The sequence below is a fragment of the Hyperolius riggenbachi genome, chromosome 10, assembly GCF_040937935.1.
Source record: "Hyperolius riggenbachi isolate aHypRig1 chromosome 10, aHypRig1.pri, whole genome shotgun sequence".
NCBI lineage: Eukaryota > Metazoa > Chordata > Amphibia > Anura > Hyperoliidae > Hyperolius > Hyperolius riggenbachi.
This window is the reverse complement of record NC_090655.1, coordinates 12,564,739-12,577,124: the sequence shown is the minus strand read 5'-3', so window position 1 is coordinate 12,577,124 and position 12,386 is coordinate 12,564,739. Positions and strand designations below refer to the sequence as shown.

Below are 12,386 nucleotides of genomic sequence, written 5' to 3'. Positions count from 1 at the left end.
AAGTTTTACGCGCGTAGCGCACCGCGAAGTGCCCATTAAGCCCTATGGGACTTTGCGCGCGCAGGTACGCGCAGTAGCTTCGCGCGAGTTAGAGCACAAAGCGGTGATAACTTTGCTAGTGCAAAGGTTATCACGCCTAAAGTCTTTTAGGCGTGATAACTGAGTTATCACCGCTTTGTGAATCAGGCCCTATACCTCTCACTACAGTTCTCCTTTAAGGAAATCGCAGTCACAGGACATGCAGCATTTTGGGGGCGTTTTCATTCTAATGAATTGTATAGGAGCCGGGAAATCACTCCCCAAATCACTTGCAAAGCGCTGCCACAAGTCGCTAGCGATTGCACTTTGCACTTTCTAGTGGGTTCCAGGCCTTAAAGAGACTCTGAAGCCTCTTAAAAATCCTTTCCTGTTTAATAAATTAGCCCTACCTAAACCATTGCATTCTAAAACCCCCCTAACTCCCCAGGGGGCGATCTGTGCAGCGCTTCCGTGTGAGGCGGGGCTATGAGCTGCAGCCCTGCCTCACGCACGTCTGTCAGCGGCGGATCTCTGCCTCTCCCCCCGCCCCTCTCAGTCTTCCTTCCCTGAGAGGGGCGGGGGAGAGGCGGAGATACGCGCTGACAGACGCGTGTGAGGCAGGGCTGCAGCTCATAGCCCCGCCTCACACGGAAGCGCACAGGGGCAGGAAAATCCACGACCAAGAAAGTCGTGGATTTTGCGGGGGAGAGGGAGGGCGAGTTAGGGGGGTTTTAGATAGCGTACAGCGGCGGGAGTGCGACGGTTTAGGTAGGGCTAATGTATTAAACAAGATTGTTTAATTAAAAAAAAGGATTTTTAAGAGGCTTCAGAGTCTCTTTAAATGACAGCGCTCTCGGCCACTTTGAAAGTGGGAGAGATCAGTAAAGCTCTTTTGCATAGATAACAACTGGGGTTTCTTAACTCTTCCTGTACTGGAAACAATATAAGACTCAAATCTGCTGCTAATGTTTTATGTCTTAGCTGTACGACACATACAAATCATATAAGTTTATTTTTACTTCAGATTCCCTTTAAATCAAACAATAAAAGCCACCTAATTAGTCTGGCATTTATGATCCTATAACCTTTTCCCTAACACAGGGGTCCCCAAACGTTTTGGGTCGAGGGCCGGGTCAACATACATCAGACTGCTGGGGGGCCGGAGTATACATAAAATGATGTAGAAGTCTTTGCGGGCCAGACAGTGAAGCATACCCAGGTGACAACCAGCAGTGGACAGCAGTGTCACCTGATGTAGAATTTGATTGGAAACCAACAAATTACTGCTTTCTACCTTCCATGTGGATGGGTGGTGCCAGCACTGCTATTCTATATGCTGACCACCAATATTTAAAGATGTAGTTGACTGCATCTATAAGTAATACATTTTTTGTGCGTGTGTGTGTGTGGGGGGGGGGGTAATCAGGGGGGCGCATTCAGCCCAAGGGCCTTAGTTTGAGGACAATTGCCCTAACACATCACTAGGTACTGATCTGAGACAAGAAAAGCACTTTACAAATGTTTTGTAGCTACCCCATATGAGGTCTGTGGTCACCAGGACAGGCATGTCCAAAGACAACCTGAATGAACAGTCCAACCAACCCTTGTGATGCACTCCGGTGACACCATGCCAAGAGAAAAGAAAGGAGTCCTTACTTACCTACACATACCCTGCAGGGAAAGCTTGAAAAGCCAAATACAAAACCATCACCCCAAAACACCAAGCCTCATAGATTGCAAAAACAAATTATTCACCTGCTTTAGCAACTTCTTGATGCCATCATGGTCGCCATCAGACATGGTGTGGGCTTCAAAGTCAACAGTGACTTCCTGGAGTGAAAAGAAAAAATTATTAGGATGGATAAAAAGAAAAGGACAAACATTCAGTATATTTACTACAAATAGACAGAGCACATTTTAACAGTAACCTGAAGTGAGAGGTAGTGATGATGCTTTCAACCATGAACATCAGGTGTTACGCCCACATTGTAATGTGGCTTTCCGAAATGCATTAAGCAATCCTTCTACTGGGCATGGGCAGTCGTACTCGTGCATGCCCAGTGCGGTCATGTTAATCCAGAAGCATGCTTGCAGACAAAATACTTACCTTAACAGTTAGAAGCCCCGCCTAGATTGTCCAGGGGCGTTCCGGATCCTTGCTGAGACCCACCATTCCAGCGCAGGGTCTCTCTGCATCCATGCTGGGCATGTGGGACATGTGAACTGTCAGTGTGTAGGATGGACTACAGATCTCAGCAGAGGGTTCTGTCAGGCCACACTGATCTGTGCAGAGCTGTCGGGCTCTACAGACGATCAGTGAGCAGGCCGGGCAGACGATCAGTGGGCAGCCCGGGCAGACGATCAGTGGGCAGCCCGGGCAGACGATCAGTGGGCAGCCCGGGCAGACGATCAGTGGGCAGCCCGGGCAGACGATCAGTGGGCAGCCCGGGCAGACGATCAGTGGGCAGCCCGGGCAGACGATCAGTGGGCAGCCCGGGCAGACGATCAGTGGGCAGCCCGGGCAGACGATCAGTGGGCAGCCCGGGCAGACGATCAGTGGGCAGACGATCAGTGGGCAGCCCGGGCAGACGATCAGTGGGCAGCCCGGGCAGACGATCAGTGGGCAGCCCGGGCAGACGATCAGTGGGCAGCCCGGGCAGACGATCAGTGGGCAGCCCGGGCAGACGATCAGTGGGCAGCCCGGGCAGACGATCAGTGGGCAGCCCGGGCAGACGATCAGTGGGCAGCCCGGGCAGACGATCAGTGGGCAGCCCGGGCAGACGATCAGTGGGCAGCCCGGGCAGACGATCAGTGGGCAGCCCGGGCAGACGATCAGTGGGCCGACGATCAGTGGGCAGCCCGGGCAGACGATCAGTGGGCCGACGATCAGTGGGCAGCCCGGGCCGACGATCAGTGGGCAGCCCGGGCCGACGATCAGTGGGCAGCCCGGGCCGACGATCAGTGGGCAGCCCGGGCCGACGATCAGTGGGCAGCCCGGGCCGACGATCAGTGGGCAGCCCGGGCCGACGATCAGTGGGGAGCTGATGATCAGTGGGCAGCCCAGGCTGGTGATCAGTGGGCAGCCCAGGCTGGTGATCAGTGGGCAGCCCAGGCTGGTGATCAGTGGGCAGCCCAGGCTGGTGATCAGTGGGCAGCCCAGGCTGGTGATCAGTGGGCAGCCCAGGCTGGTGATCAGTGGGCAGCCCAGGCTGGTGATCAGTGGGCAGCCCAGGCTGATGATCAGTGGGCAGGCCAGGCTGATGCTCAGTGGGCAGGCCAGGCTGATGATCAGTGGGCAGGCCAGGCTGATGATCAGTGGGCAGGCTAGGCTCGTGATCAGTGGTCAGGCCAGGCTGATGATCAGTGGGCAGGCCAGGCTGGTGATCAGTGGGCAGGCCAGGCTGATGATCAGTGGGCAGGCCAGGCTGATGATCAGTGGGCAGGCCAGGCTGGTGATCAGTGGGCAGGCCAGGCTGGTGATCAGTGGGCAGGCCAGGCTGGTGATCAGTGGGCAGCCCAGGCTGGTGATCAGTGGGCAGCCCAGGCTGGTGATCAGTGGGCAGCCCAGGCTGGTGATCAGTGGGCAGCCCAGGCTGATGATCAGTGGGCAGGCCAGGCTGATGATCAGTGGGCAGGCCAGGCTGATGATCAGTGGGCAGGCCAGGCTGATGATCAGTGGGCAGGCTAGGCTCGTGATCAGTGGTCAGGCCAGGCTGATGATCAGTGGGCAGGCCAGGCTGGTGATCAGTGGGCAGGCCGGGCTGATGATCAGTGGGCAGGCCGGGCTGGTGATCAGTGGGCAGGCCGGGCCGGCGATCAGTGGGCAGGCCGGGCCGGCGATCAGTGGGCAGGCCGGGCCGACGATCAGTGGGCAGGCCGGGCCGACGATCAGTGGGCAGGCCGGGCCGACGATCAGTGGGCAGGCCGGGCCGACGATCAGTGGGCAGCCCGGGCCGACGATCAGTGGGCAGCCCGGGCCGACGATCAGTGGGCAGCCCGGGCCGACGATCAGTGGGCAGCCCGGGCCGACGATCAGTGGGCAGCCCGGGCCGACGATCAGTGGGCAGCCCGGGCCGACGATCAGTGGGCAGCCCGGGCCGACGATCAGTGGGCAGCCCGGGCCGACGATCAGTGGGCAGCCCGGGCCGACGATCAGTGGGGAGCTGATGATCAGTGGGCAGCCCAGGCTGGTGATCAGTGGGCAGCCCAGGCTGGTGATCAGTGGGCAGCCCAGGCTGGTGATCAGTGGGCAGGCCAGGCTGGTGATCAGTGGGCAGGCCAGGCTGGTGATCAGTGGGCAGGCCAGGCTGGTGATCAGTGGGCAGGCCAGGCTGGTGATCAGTGGGCAGGCCAGGCTGGTGATCAGTGGGCAGGTCAGGCTGGTGATCAGTGGGCAGGCCAGGCTGGTGATCAGTGGGCAGGCCAGGCTGGTGATCAGTGGGCAGGCCAGGCTGGTGATCAGTGGGCACGCCAGGCTGGTGATCAGTGGGCAGGCCAGGCTGGTGATCAGTGGGCAGGCCAGGCTGGTGATCAGTGGGCAGGCCAGGCTGGTGATCAGTGGGCAGGCCAGGCTGGTGATCAGTGGGCAGGCCAGGCTGGTGATCAGTGGGCAGGCCAGGCTGGTGATCAGTGGGCAGGCCAGGCTGGTGATCAGTGGGCAGGCCAGGCTGGTGATCAGTGGGCAGGCCAGGCTGGTGATCAGTGGGCAGGCCAGGCTGGTGATCAGTGGGCAGGCCAGGCTGGTGATCAGTGGGCAGGCCAGGCTGGTGATCAGTGGGTAGGCCAGGCTGGTGATCAGTGGGCAGGCCAGGCTGGTGCTCAGTGGGCAGACCAGGATGGTGATCAGTGGTCAGGCTAGGCTGATGATCAGTGGGCAGGCTAGGCTGATGATCAGTGGGCAGGCCAGGCTGATGATCAGTGGGCAGGCCGGTGCTCAGTGGGCAGGCCATGCTGTGTATTCTGGGCTCACCTCATTCACCGCCTCGTCCTGCTCAGACTCGTCATCCTCGATGTCCTCCTCCTCAGAATCCTCCCCGGAGTCAGAGTCGTCCTCGTCCTCCGGTCTCTGCCCTCCCTGCTCGGCCAGGGCTCTCCTCTTAGCGCTGGAAGCCATGCTGTCTCCTCCAGGCTCGGCGTGCGTGAGGCGGAAGTAAACAGGAAGTGACGCGGAGCGTACCACCCTGCAGCCGGGAGGGGGGAGCTGGCTGTGTATGGAGGGGGTGGCCGGGCGGAGGGTGAGGTGAGCGGGGACGGGCTGCTGGGGGAGGAGGGGGGTGCTGGGAGTCTCCCGGCAGGCAGAGGACCCCCCATTATCTCTGCTGCTCTCTGGCTGCTGGGCTGACAGGCGGGGGGACGTCATTATATTGTTAACATTTTGCATTTTACCTCTTGAAATGTTTATCCCTGAGCGTTTATGTCCACACACCATACAATCCTGCTTGTTCCCTTTTACTTCTTCCATGTAGCATAAAAGATTATCAAACAACCCTTTCAAAGTAAGAAGATCCTGTGCTTTCAAATCAGCTTATCTGCCGTGGCAGTTAGGTGACACGGGAGAGATCAAATTACAACTTGTGACACAGGTGAGGGGGAATGAGACAGGCTAAACTCTCTAGATACATACAGGCAGCCTTTCTGCACCGCATTTATCTATGTTTTCCTTCTGTCCTGAGCAAGAGTTCAGCTCCACCTTAAGTGTGAGACCAATGGAAGCTGCCATATTTATTTCCTTTTAACCACTTAAAGGGAAGGTTCAGGGACAGTTAAAAAAAAATCCAAATCCACTTACCTGGGGCTTCCTCCAGCCCGTGGCAGGCAGGAGGTGCCCTCGGCGGGTGGCTGACCCGACCTGGCGAGGCCGGCGGCCAGGTCGGGCCTCTTCTGCGCTCCATTGTGCGTTTCACGCCGGCGCGCTGATGTCATCGGACGTCCTCCGGGCTTTACTGCGCAGGCTCAGAATAACTGAGCCAGGTCGGGCCTCTTCTGCGCTTAAACCCCAGGTAAGTGGATTTGGATTTTTTTTTTTTTTTAACTGTCCCTGAACCTACCCTTTAAGCCCTCGGTCGTTTTCACTTTATGCATCCGAGCAATGTTCACCTCCCATTCATTAGCCTGTAACTTTATCACTACTTATCACAATGAACTGATCTATATCTTGTTTTTTCCGCCACCAATTAGGTTTTCTTTGGGTGGTACATTTTGCTAAGAGCTACCTTACTGTAAATGCACTTTAACAGTAAGAATAAGAAAAAAACTGAAAACATTCATTATTTCTCAGTTATCGGCCATTATAGTTTTAAAATAATACATGCCTGCATATCTAAAACCCACGTATTGTATTTGCCCATTTGTCCCGGTTATTACACCGTTTAAATTATGTCCCTATCACAATGTATGGCAACAATATTTTATTTGGAAATAAAAGCATTTTTTCCGTTTTGCATCCATCACTTTTTACAAGCTTATAAAAAATACATAGATATTTAAAAAGTTTAGACCCTTAGGTAAATATTTGTGTTTTTTTTTTTTTTACTGTAATGTTTTTTTTAATTATTAAACATTTTATGTGGGTATTTTTGGGAGGGTGGGATGTAAATAGTATTTGTTTGGGGAAATATATGTGTATTTTTATTTATTTTTTTACATTTAGATGTAGTTTTACTTTTTGGCCACAAGATGGCAACCTTGAGTTTGTTTACATGACGTCACTCTAAGCGTACAATGTACCCTTAGAGGGACATAGGAGGCAGAAACAGCGAAGCTTCCAAGAGAAGCAGTCGCTTTTTCTGCGGGGGAGAGGAATCAGTGATCGGGCACCATGGCCCGATTCATTGATTCCTGGGCTAACGATCCGTGGACCGGGAGCGCGCGTGCACGCGTACGATCGGCCGTGGGAGCGCACATGTCCTCCTTGACGTAGTTCTACCTCCTACCACCTTAGGTTGCTGGATATAGACATCCATCCGATCTGCATGCTTGTTCAGGGTCTATGGCTTAAAGTATTAGAAGCAGATGATCAGCAGGACAGCCAGGCAATGTGCATTGTTTAAACGGAAATAAACATGTCAGCCTCCATATGTCTATCACTTCAGGTTCCCTTTAAAAGCAGTGGACCAATACAACAGCCAGGTGACCGTTCCTTTAGCCTCCATATTTCTCATCGCCTTCTGTATTGCAGTCGTTTTCCCTAATGCATTCTATTTTGTGACGATTTCGCCGACCAGTCTTGCCATGGCAGACAGATGGGGCTACATGTTGGGTTTGCTGCTTCTGATGATGCAGGGAGTGAGGCTGGTGTGTAATCTGAAGAGTGCAGACCAGGGTCTTATCTCTGAAAAGCCTCCCCTCCTATAGAGCCTCCCCTGACTCATCAGCTCGGCCATAACCGCCTGTCCGTTACACACTCCTCTGCTGCAGGCACAGTTCAGATTGCCATAACTGTTGTCTTTATTTCAGGCCGCATCCATCACCATGAACGTTTTATTACTCAAAGAGCCCAAGTCCGGGGACCTGGCTTCTGATCCTTACATTAAGGTGAGCACAGGAAACTTACCAGCCGTTCCCTTTCCCTTTAAAACTTATATGAGGATGTACAAATGTCTGATGTTCAAAAAGTAAATACAGGGAGTCCCCTGTTAACGAACAATATTGGGACTATAGGATTGTTCTTAAACTGAATTTGTATGTAAGCCAGAGTACTGTGTCTCCAGTACAACCCCCACTGTAAACCCCCCCCCCCCCCCCGAGCCTCCAGTGTCCCCCTCTGTTCCCCTGTGCTTCCACAGTATCCCCCTGTTCCTCCAGTGTCCCACCCCTGTGCCTCCAGTACCCCCCCCCATGCTTCCAGTGTGCCCCCAGTGTTCTTCTCTGTCCCCCAGTGCCACCAATGTCCTCCCCCTGTGTCTCCAGTGTCCCCATCTGTTCCCCTATGCCTCCAGTATCCTCCACCATCCTCCTGTGCCCCCCCCCCCCCCCCCCGCCTCTAGTGTCCTCCTCCTTCCTCCAGTGTTGTCCCCTTGTGCCTCTACTGTACCTTGCCTGTGCCTGCAGTGTCTCCCTCTGTCCCCCAGTGTCTCCACTGTACCCCTAAATGCCTAGTACAAATTGCAAGTGTGCTAATAAATATTGATGTTATGTGTCACTCTGGGTGTGTGTACGTTACTGTGACTTCTCATCCCCCTGCAGGAGTTGTCGTCCCGCGGGCTGCGAGCAACGCTGATCCCCGTCTTATCCTTCCAGTTTGTGTCACTGGACCAGCTCTACTACAAGGTATTATCTCACTGTCTATTACCAGCCGTAATCTTGTGTTAACGGGACTCTTACCATGTTCATTGACTAAGCCGATGATAAAATGGCCTCAATTCACTAAGATCATGCTGGAGATAATAAGGCAAGAGATAACTTGTCACCACGCAGTGAGAGAGTTATCTTATCTCTTCATTCCTTAAAGGTGCGTACACGCGCACTACTAAATGCAACGACGGGTCCGCCGGACCCTCCCGCCGTGTGGATCAGTGGATCGTTCAGAAACAGCCTTATCAGTCCGCCGACAGCGCGTACACACGCGCATACTGTCGGCTAAAGACCGCCCAGCATTTGGTAGTGCATGTGTACGCACCTTAAGTTACCGCCTCTGTAGTTATTTTCACACGCAGTTAATTAACAGCCTGTCTTTAACTTTAGAATTCTGGAGTTATTTTAAGGATTGAAGAGTTAACTTTAGGTTTACCTGAGGTAAAATGAATACTAGGGCCTCAATTCACTAACATCATGCTGGAGATAATTAGGCAAGAGAAAACGTACCTCCACACAGTGAGAGAGTTATCTTAGCTCTCCATTCCTTACGTCACCTCCTCTGTAGTTAAGCTACTTCCTCTGTAGTTATTTCCACAATTCTGGATTATTTATTTCTGGTTATTTTAAGGATTGAAGAGCTAACTTCAGAGATCTCACCTTAACCTCAAGACAGAAGAGGTAAATTTAGGTTTGCCTGAGGTAAATTGTTTCCTGAATACTACATGCCTCATCACCACGGTGACCACTCTAGAAACTTTATTAAAGACAGGAGGTACGCTTAGTGAATTGAGGCCATTGTGGTGTATGCACTGAACTGCAGTAAGCAGAATAACATGATGAGTAGAGCAGAATGAAATACATTACATGCAATGCTTTACGTTCTACTCATCATGCACAAGGCTTATGTACATTAAAAGGATCCTTGAAGTGAGAGGGATCTGGAGGCTGCCATATTTATTTCCTATTAAACAATACCAGTTGCCTGGTTGTTCTGCTGATTTTTTTTTTGGCTGCAGTATTGTTTGAATCACACATCTGAAACCGGTATGCAGCTAATCCAGTCACACTTCAGTGAGAGCACCTGATCTGCTGCATGCTTGTTCTGGGGCTGTGGCTAAAATTATTAGAGGCAGAGGATCAGCAGCACAGCCAGGCAATCTGCGTTGTTCAAAAGGAAATAAATATGGCAGCCTCCATATCCTTCTCGCTTCAGGTTCCCGTTAAGGCTGCCATGCAATTTCCACTTATTTCTGAATGGGAAAATGATCGGATATGGGAAAAGCAGGCTGGACTGGCTATCGTTCCCTGTGAGTGTCTGTTTATGTCTTTCCATTCATTTTCTGTCAATATCCAATCAGAAAAATGATTGGAATTTGAAAACAATTGCATATGTGTGTAGCTAGCTTTCTTCTTTATTTGCTCTATGTCAGATCTGAATATCGATCTGATCACTGACTCGAGTAGGATCTGAAGTGAAAATGGCATGGTGTGTACCAGGCTTCATTCTTTTTAATGGATACAGGAGGTGACATGTGACATGATGAGATAGACATGTGTATGTACAGTGCCTAGCACACAAATAACTAGGCTGTGTTCCTTTTTTTCTTTCTCTGTCTGAAAGAGTTAAAGGGGTTCTGTGGGGGAACCTTAGGATAAAAACCGCAACTTACCTGGGACTTCTATCTGCCCCCTGTAGCAGTAATGTCCCACGTCGTCCTTCTCTGATCTGCCGTTCCCCACCGCCGGCCCCGGTCTAGCGCGTCGCGCGGTCGAACTGCAGCTGCGGCCTGCTCGCTCCCGCCCATGTCATCTGAAGCTTACTGCGCAGGAGCAGTAAAACCTCATACTGCGCCTGTGCAGTAAGCTTCCGAGGACGCGAACGGCACCGCGCATTTTTCGGCGACGCCAGAAGAAAATTGCCCGGGGCCGGCGCCGGGAAACAGCTGATCGGAGGAGGACAGCGTGGGACATTACTGCTACAGGGGGCTGATAGAAGCCCCAGGTAATGGTGGTTTTTATCTTTACCAAACCCCCACAGAACCCCTTTAAACATCAGATTTATGTGACAGTTTATGTCTGGGTCTGACTGGGTTGGACTTGAGCGAAACAACCGTTGATAAGGAATTACATCAATAAAACACTTTCCTGGCAGACAATGCCTTCTGAGAGCAGGAAAGAGATAAAAAGGACAATAGTTCCTAGATGGCATACTTCAATGAATGTGTTATTGATCATAGACTATAAAACAGTAAAGACCTGAACTCAGACCGTCTTCTCTACTCTAAAAGATAAGCAACAGCATAATAACCTTTAAAGAAAAAACATTTCTTTGTGACAGCTGATAGAAATCCTGCAATAAATCTGCAGTGTGTCTACTTCCTGCTTTCATGGAAGCAGACATATTGTTAACATCCTGTGTTTACAAATTAGCTGCTCTGCTGAGGCAGTCAGCTGACACAGCTAAGGGATCAAATTACAGCTTGTGATTAGTCACAGATGAGGGGGAATTAGACATGCTAAACTCTCTAAATACCTACAGGGTGCATTTCTCTATGTTTCCCTTCTGTCCTGTGCAAGAGTTCGGGTCCACTTTAAATATAACATAAAACTGTGGGATACCTAAAAGAAAGTCATTTTTAGTAGGAGGATAGATACAATTGTTAATCTCAGTTTATTTTCACCCCATCTTTCCTTTAATGCAGTTTAGTGTATACAAATCCAAACAGGCATCTGTTGCTAAATAAATAGTCATAGAAGCCTAGTTATCAAAAAAAAAAAAAAAAACTTCACAAACAAGCCGTCTTTAATTTAAACGTAAAATGGTGGAGGCACTCGAAAGGTTTAAAACAATATAAAAAGGAGAGGTAGGCTAAGTTCTGTGGTGATGTAGCAATCAAAAACTCGATTGAGATTTTCAAGAGTTTATTGGCTAAGGGCTCCGCCTCTGACACAGGAGACCAGGGTTCCAATCTCGCCTCTGCCTGTTCAGTAAGCCAGCAGCTATTCAGTAAGGAGACCTTGGGCAAGACTCCCTAATACTGCTACTGCCTATAGAGCACGTCGTAATGGCTGCAGCTCTGGCGCTTTGAGTCCGCCAGGAGAAAAGCGCGATATAAATGTTCTGTGTCTTGTCTTGTCTATTGCATAAAAGGTCTGAACCGAAAAGGAGCACCCATGATTTTAAGTTTGCAAAGCATGCTGGGTTTTCTCATTAGAATGCTCAGAGTGTCCTGTCTGGAATGATCTTCCCGTGCAGTGTAAATATGTACTTCTGTTCTAGCTCTCTCACCCGGAGCAGTACGAGGGTCTCATCTTCACCAGCCCCCGGGCAGTAGAGGCTGTGAGGCTGTGCTTGGAGACGTCCGCTAACAAGGAAGGTGAGTGCCAAAGCCGGTTCTGTGTATTGAGAGAATGAATTGTGATCTTGTGGAGGCAGCATTATGAAGGATTTTCACTGAAAATTAGCTTTGTTCCGATATATAACAGGGAGGACCGGACTTGTACTGTTTACCGCCCTAGGCCAACGGTCAACAACCATCCCAGTCAGTGACATGACTATATATTCTATGGTACTTCAGAAGATGTCAGCACTATATAAATACATAATAATAATATGGGAGGACATTACACTATGACTATGGTAGGATTAGATTGTGAGCTCCTCTGAGGACAGTCAGTGACATGACTATGTACTCTGTAATGTGCTGCAGAAGATGTCAGTGCTATATAAATACATAATAATAATATGGGAGGACATTACACTATGACTATGGTAGGATTAGAGTGTGAGCTCCTCTGGGGACAGTCAGTGACATGACTATGTACTCTGTAATGTGCTGCAGAAGATGTCAGTGCTATATAAATACATAATATGGTAGGACATTAGACTATGACTATGGTAGGATTAGATTTTGAGCTCCTCTGAGGACAGTCAGTGACATGACTATGTACTCTGTAATGTGCTGCAGAAGATGTCAGTGCTATATAAATACATAATAATAATAATATGGTGGGACATTAGACTATGACTATGGTAGAATTAGATTGTGAGCCCCTCTGAGGACAGTCAGTGA

General features: G+C 50.7%; 2 protein-coding genes across 4 annotated transcripts in view; one reads left to right on the top strand and one right to left on the bottom strand.

Moving 5' to 3' along the window:
• BCCIP (BRCA2 and CDKN1A interacting protein) overlaps positions 1-5,172 on the bottom strand; it is a 29,263-nt gene extending 24,091 nt beyond the window's left edge. The window contains exons 1-2 of the mRNA XM_068255729.1: positions 4,988-5,172; positions 1,774-1,848 (exon numbers count right to left, since the gene is read on the bottom strand). Coding sequence (XP_068111830.1) covers positions 1,774-1,848; positions 4,988-5,131 — 219 coding nt within the window. The 5' untranslated portion in view covers positions 5,132-5,172. The remainder of the gene's footprint in view (positions 1-1,773; positions 1,849-4,987) is intronic.
• The window catches only part of UROS (uroporphyrinogen III synthase), a 43,265-nt gene continuing 36,042 nt past the window's right edge, over positions 5,164-12,386 (top strand). The window contains exons 1-5 of one of the 3 annotated variants that reach the window (XM_068255732.1): positions 5,241-5,257; positions 5,484-5,600; positions 7,474-7,551; positions 8,203-8,286; positions 11,594-11,690. In XM_068255732.1, the coding sequence (XP_068111833.1) occupies positions 7,489-7,551; positions 8,203-8,286; positions 11,594-11,690 (244 nt within the window). In that variant the 5' untranslated portion in view covers positions 5,241-5,257; positions 5,484-5,600; positions 7,474-7,488. The other 2 variants (XM_068255731.1, XM_068255730.1) reach the window with 2 other exon arrangements.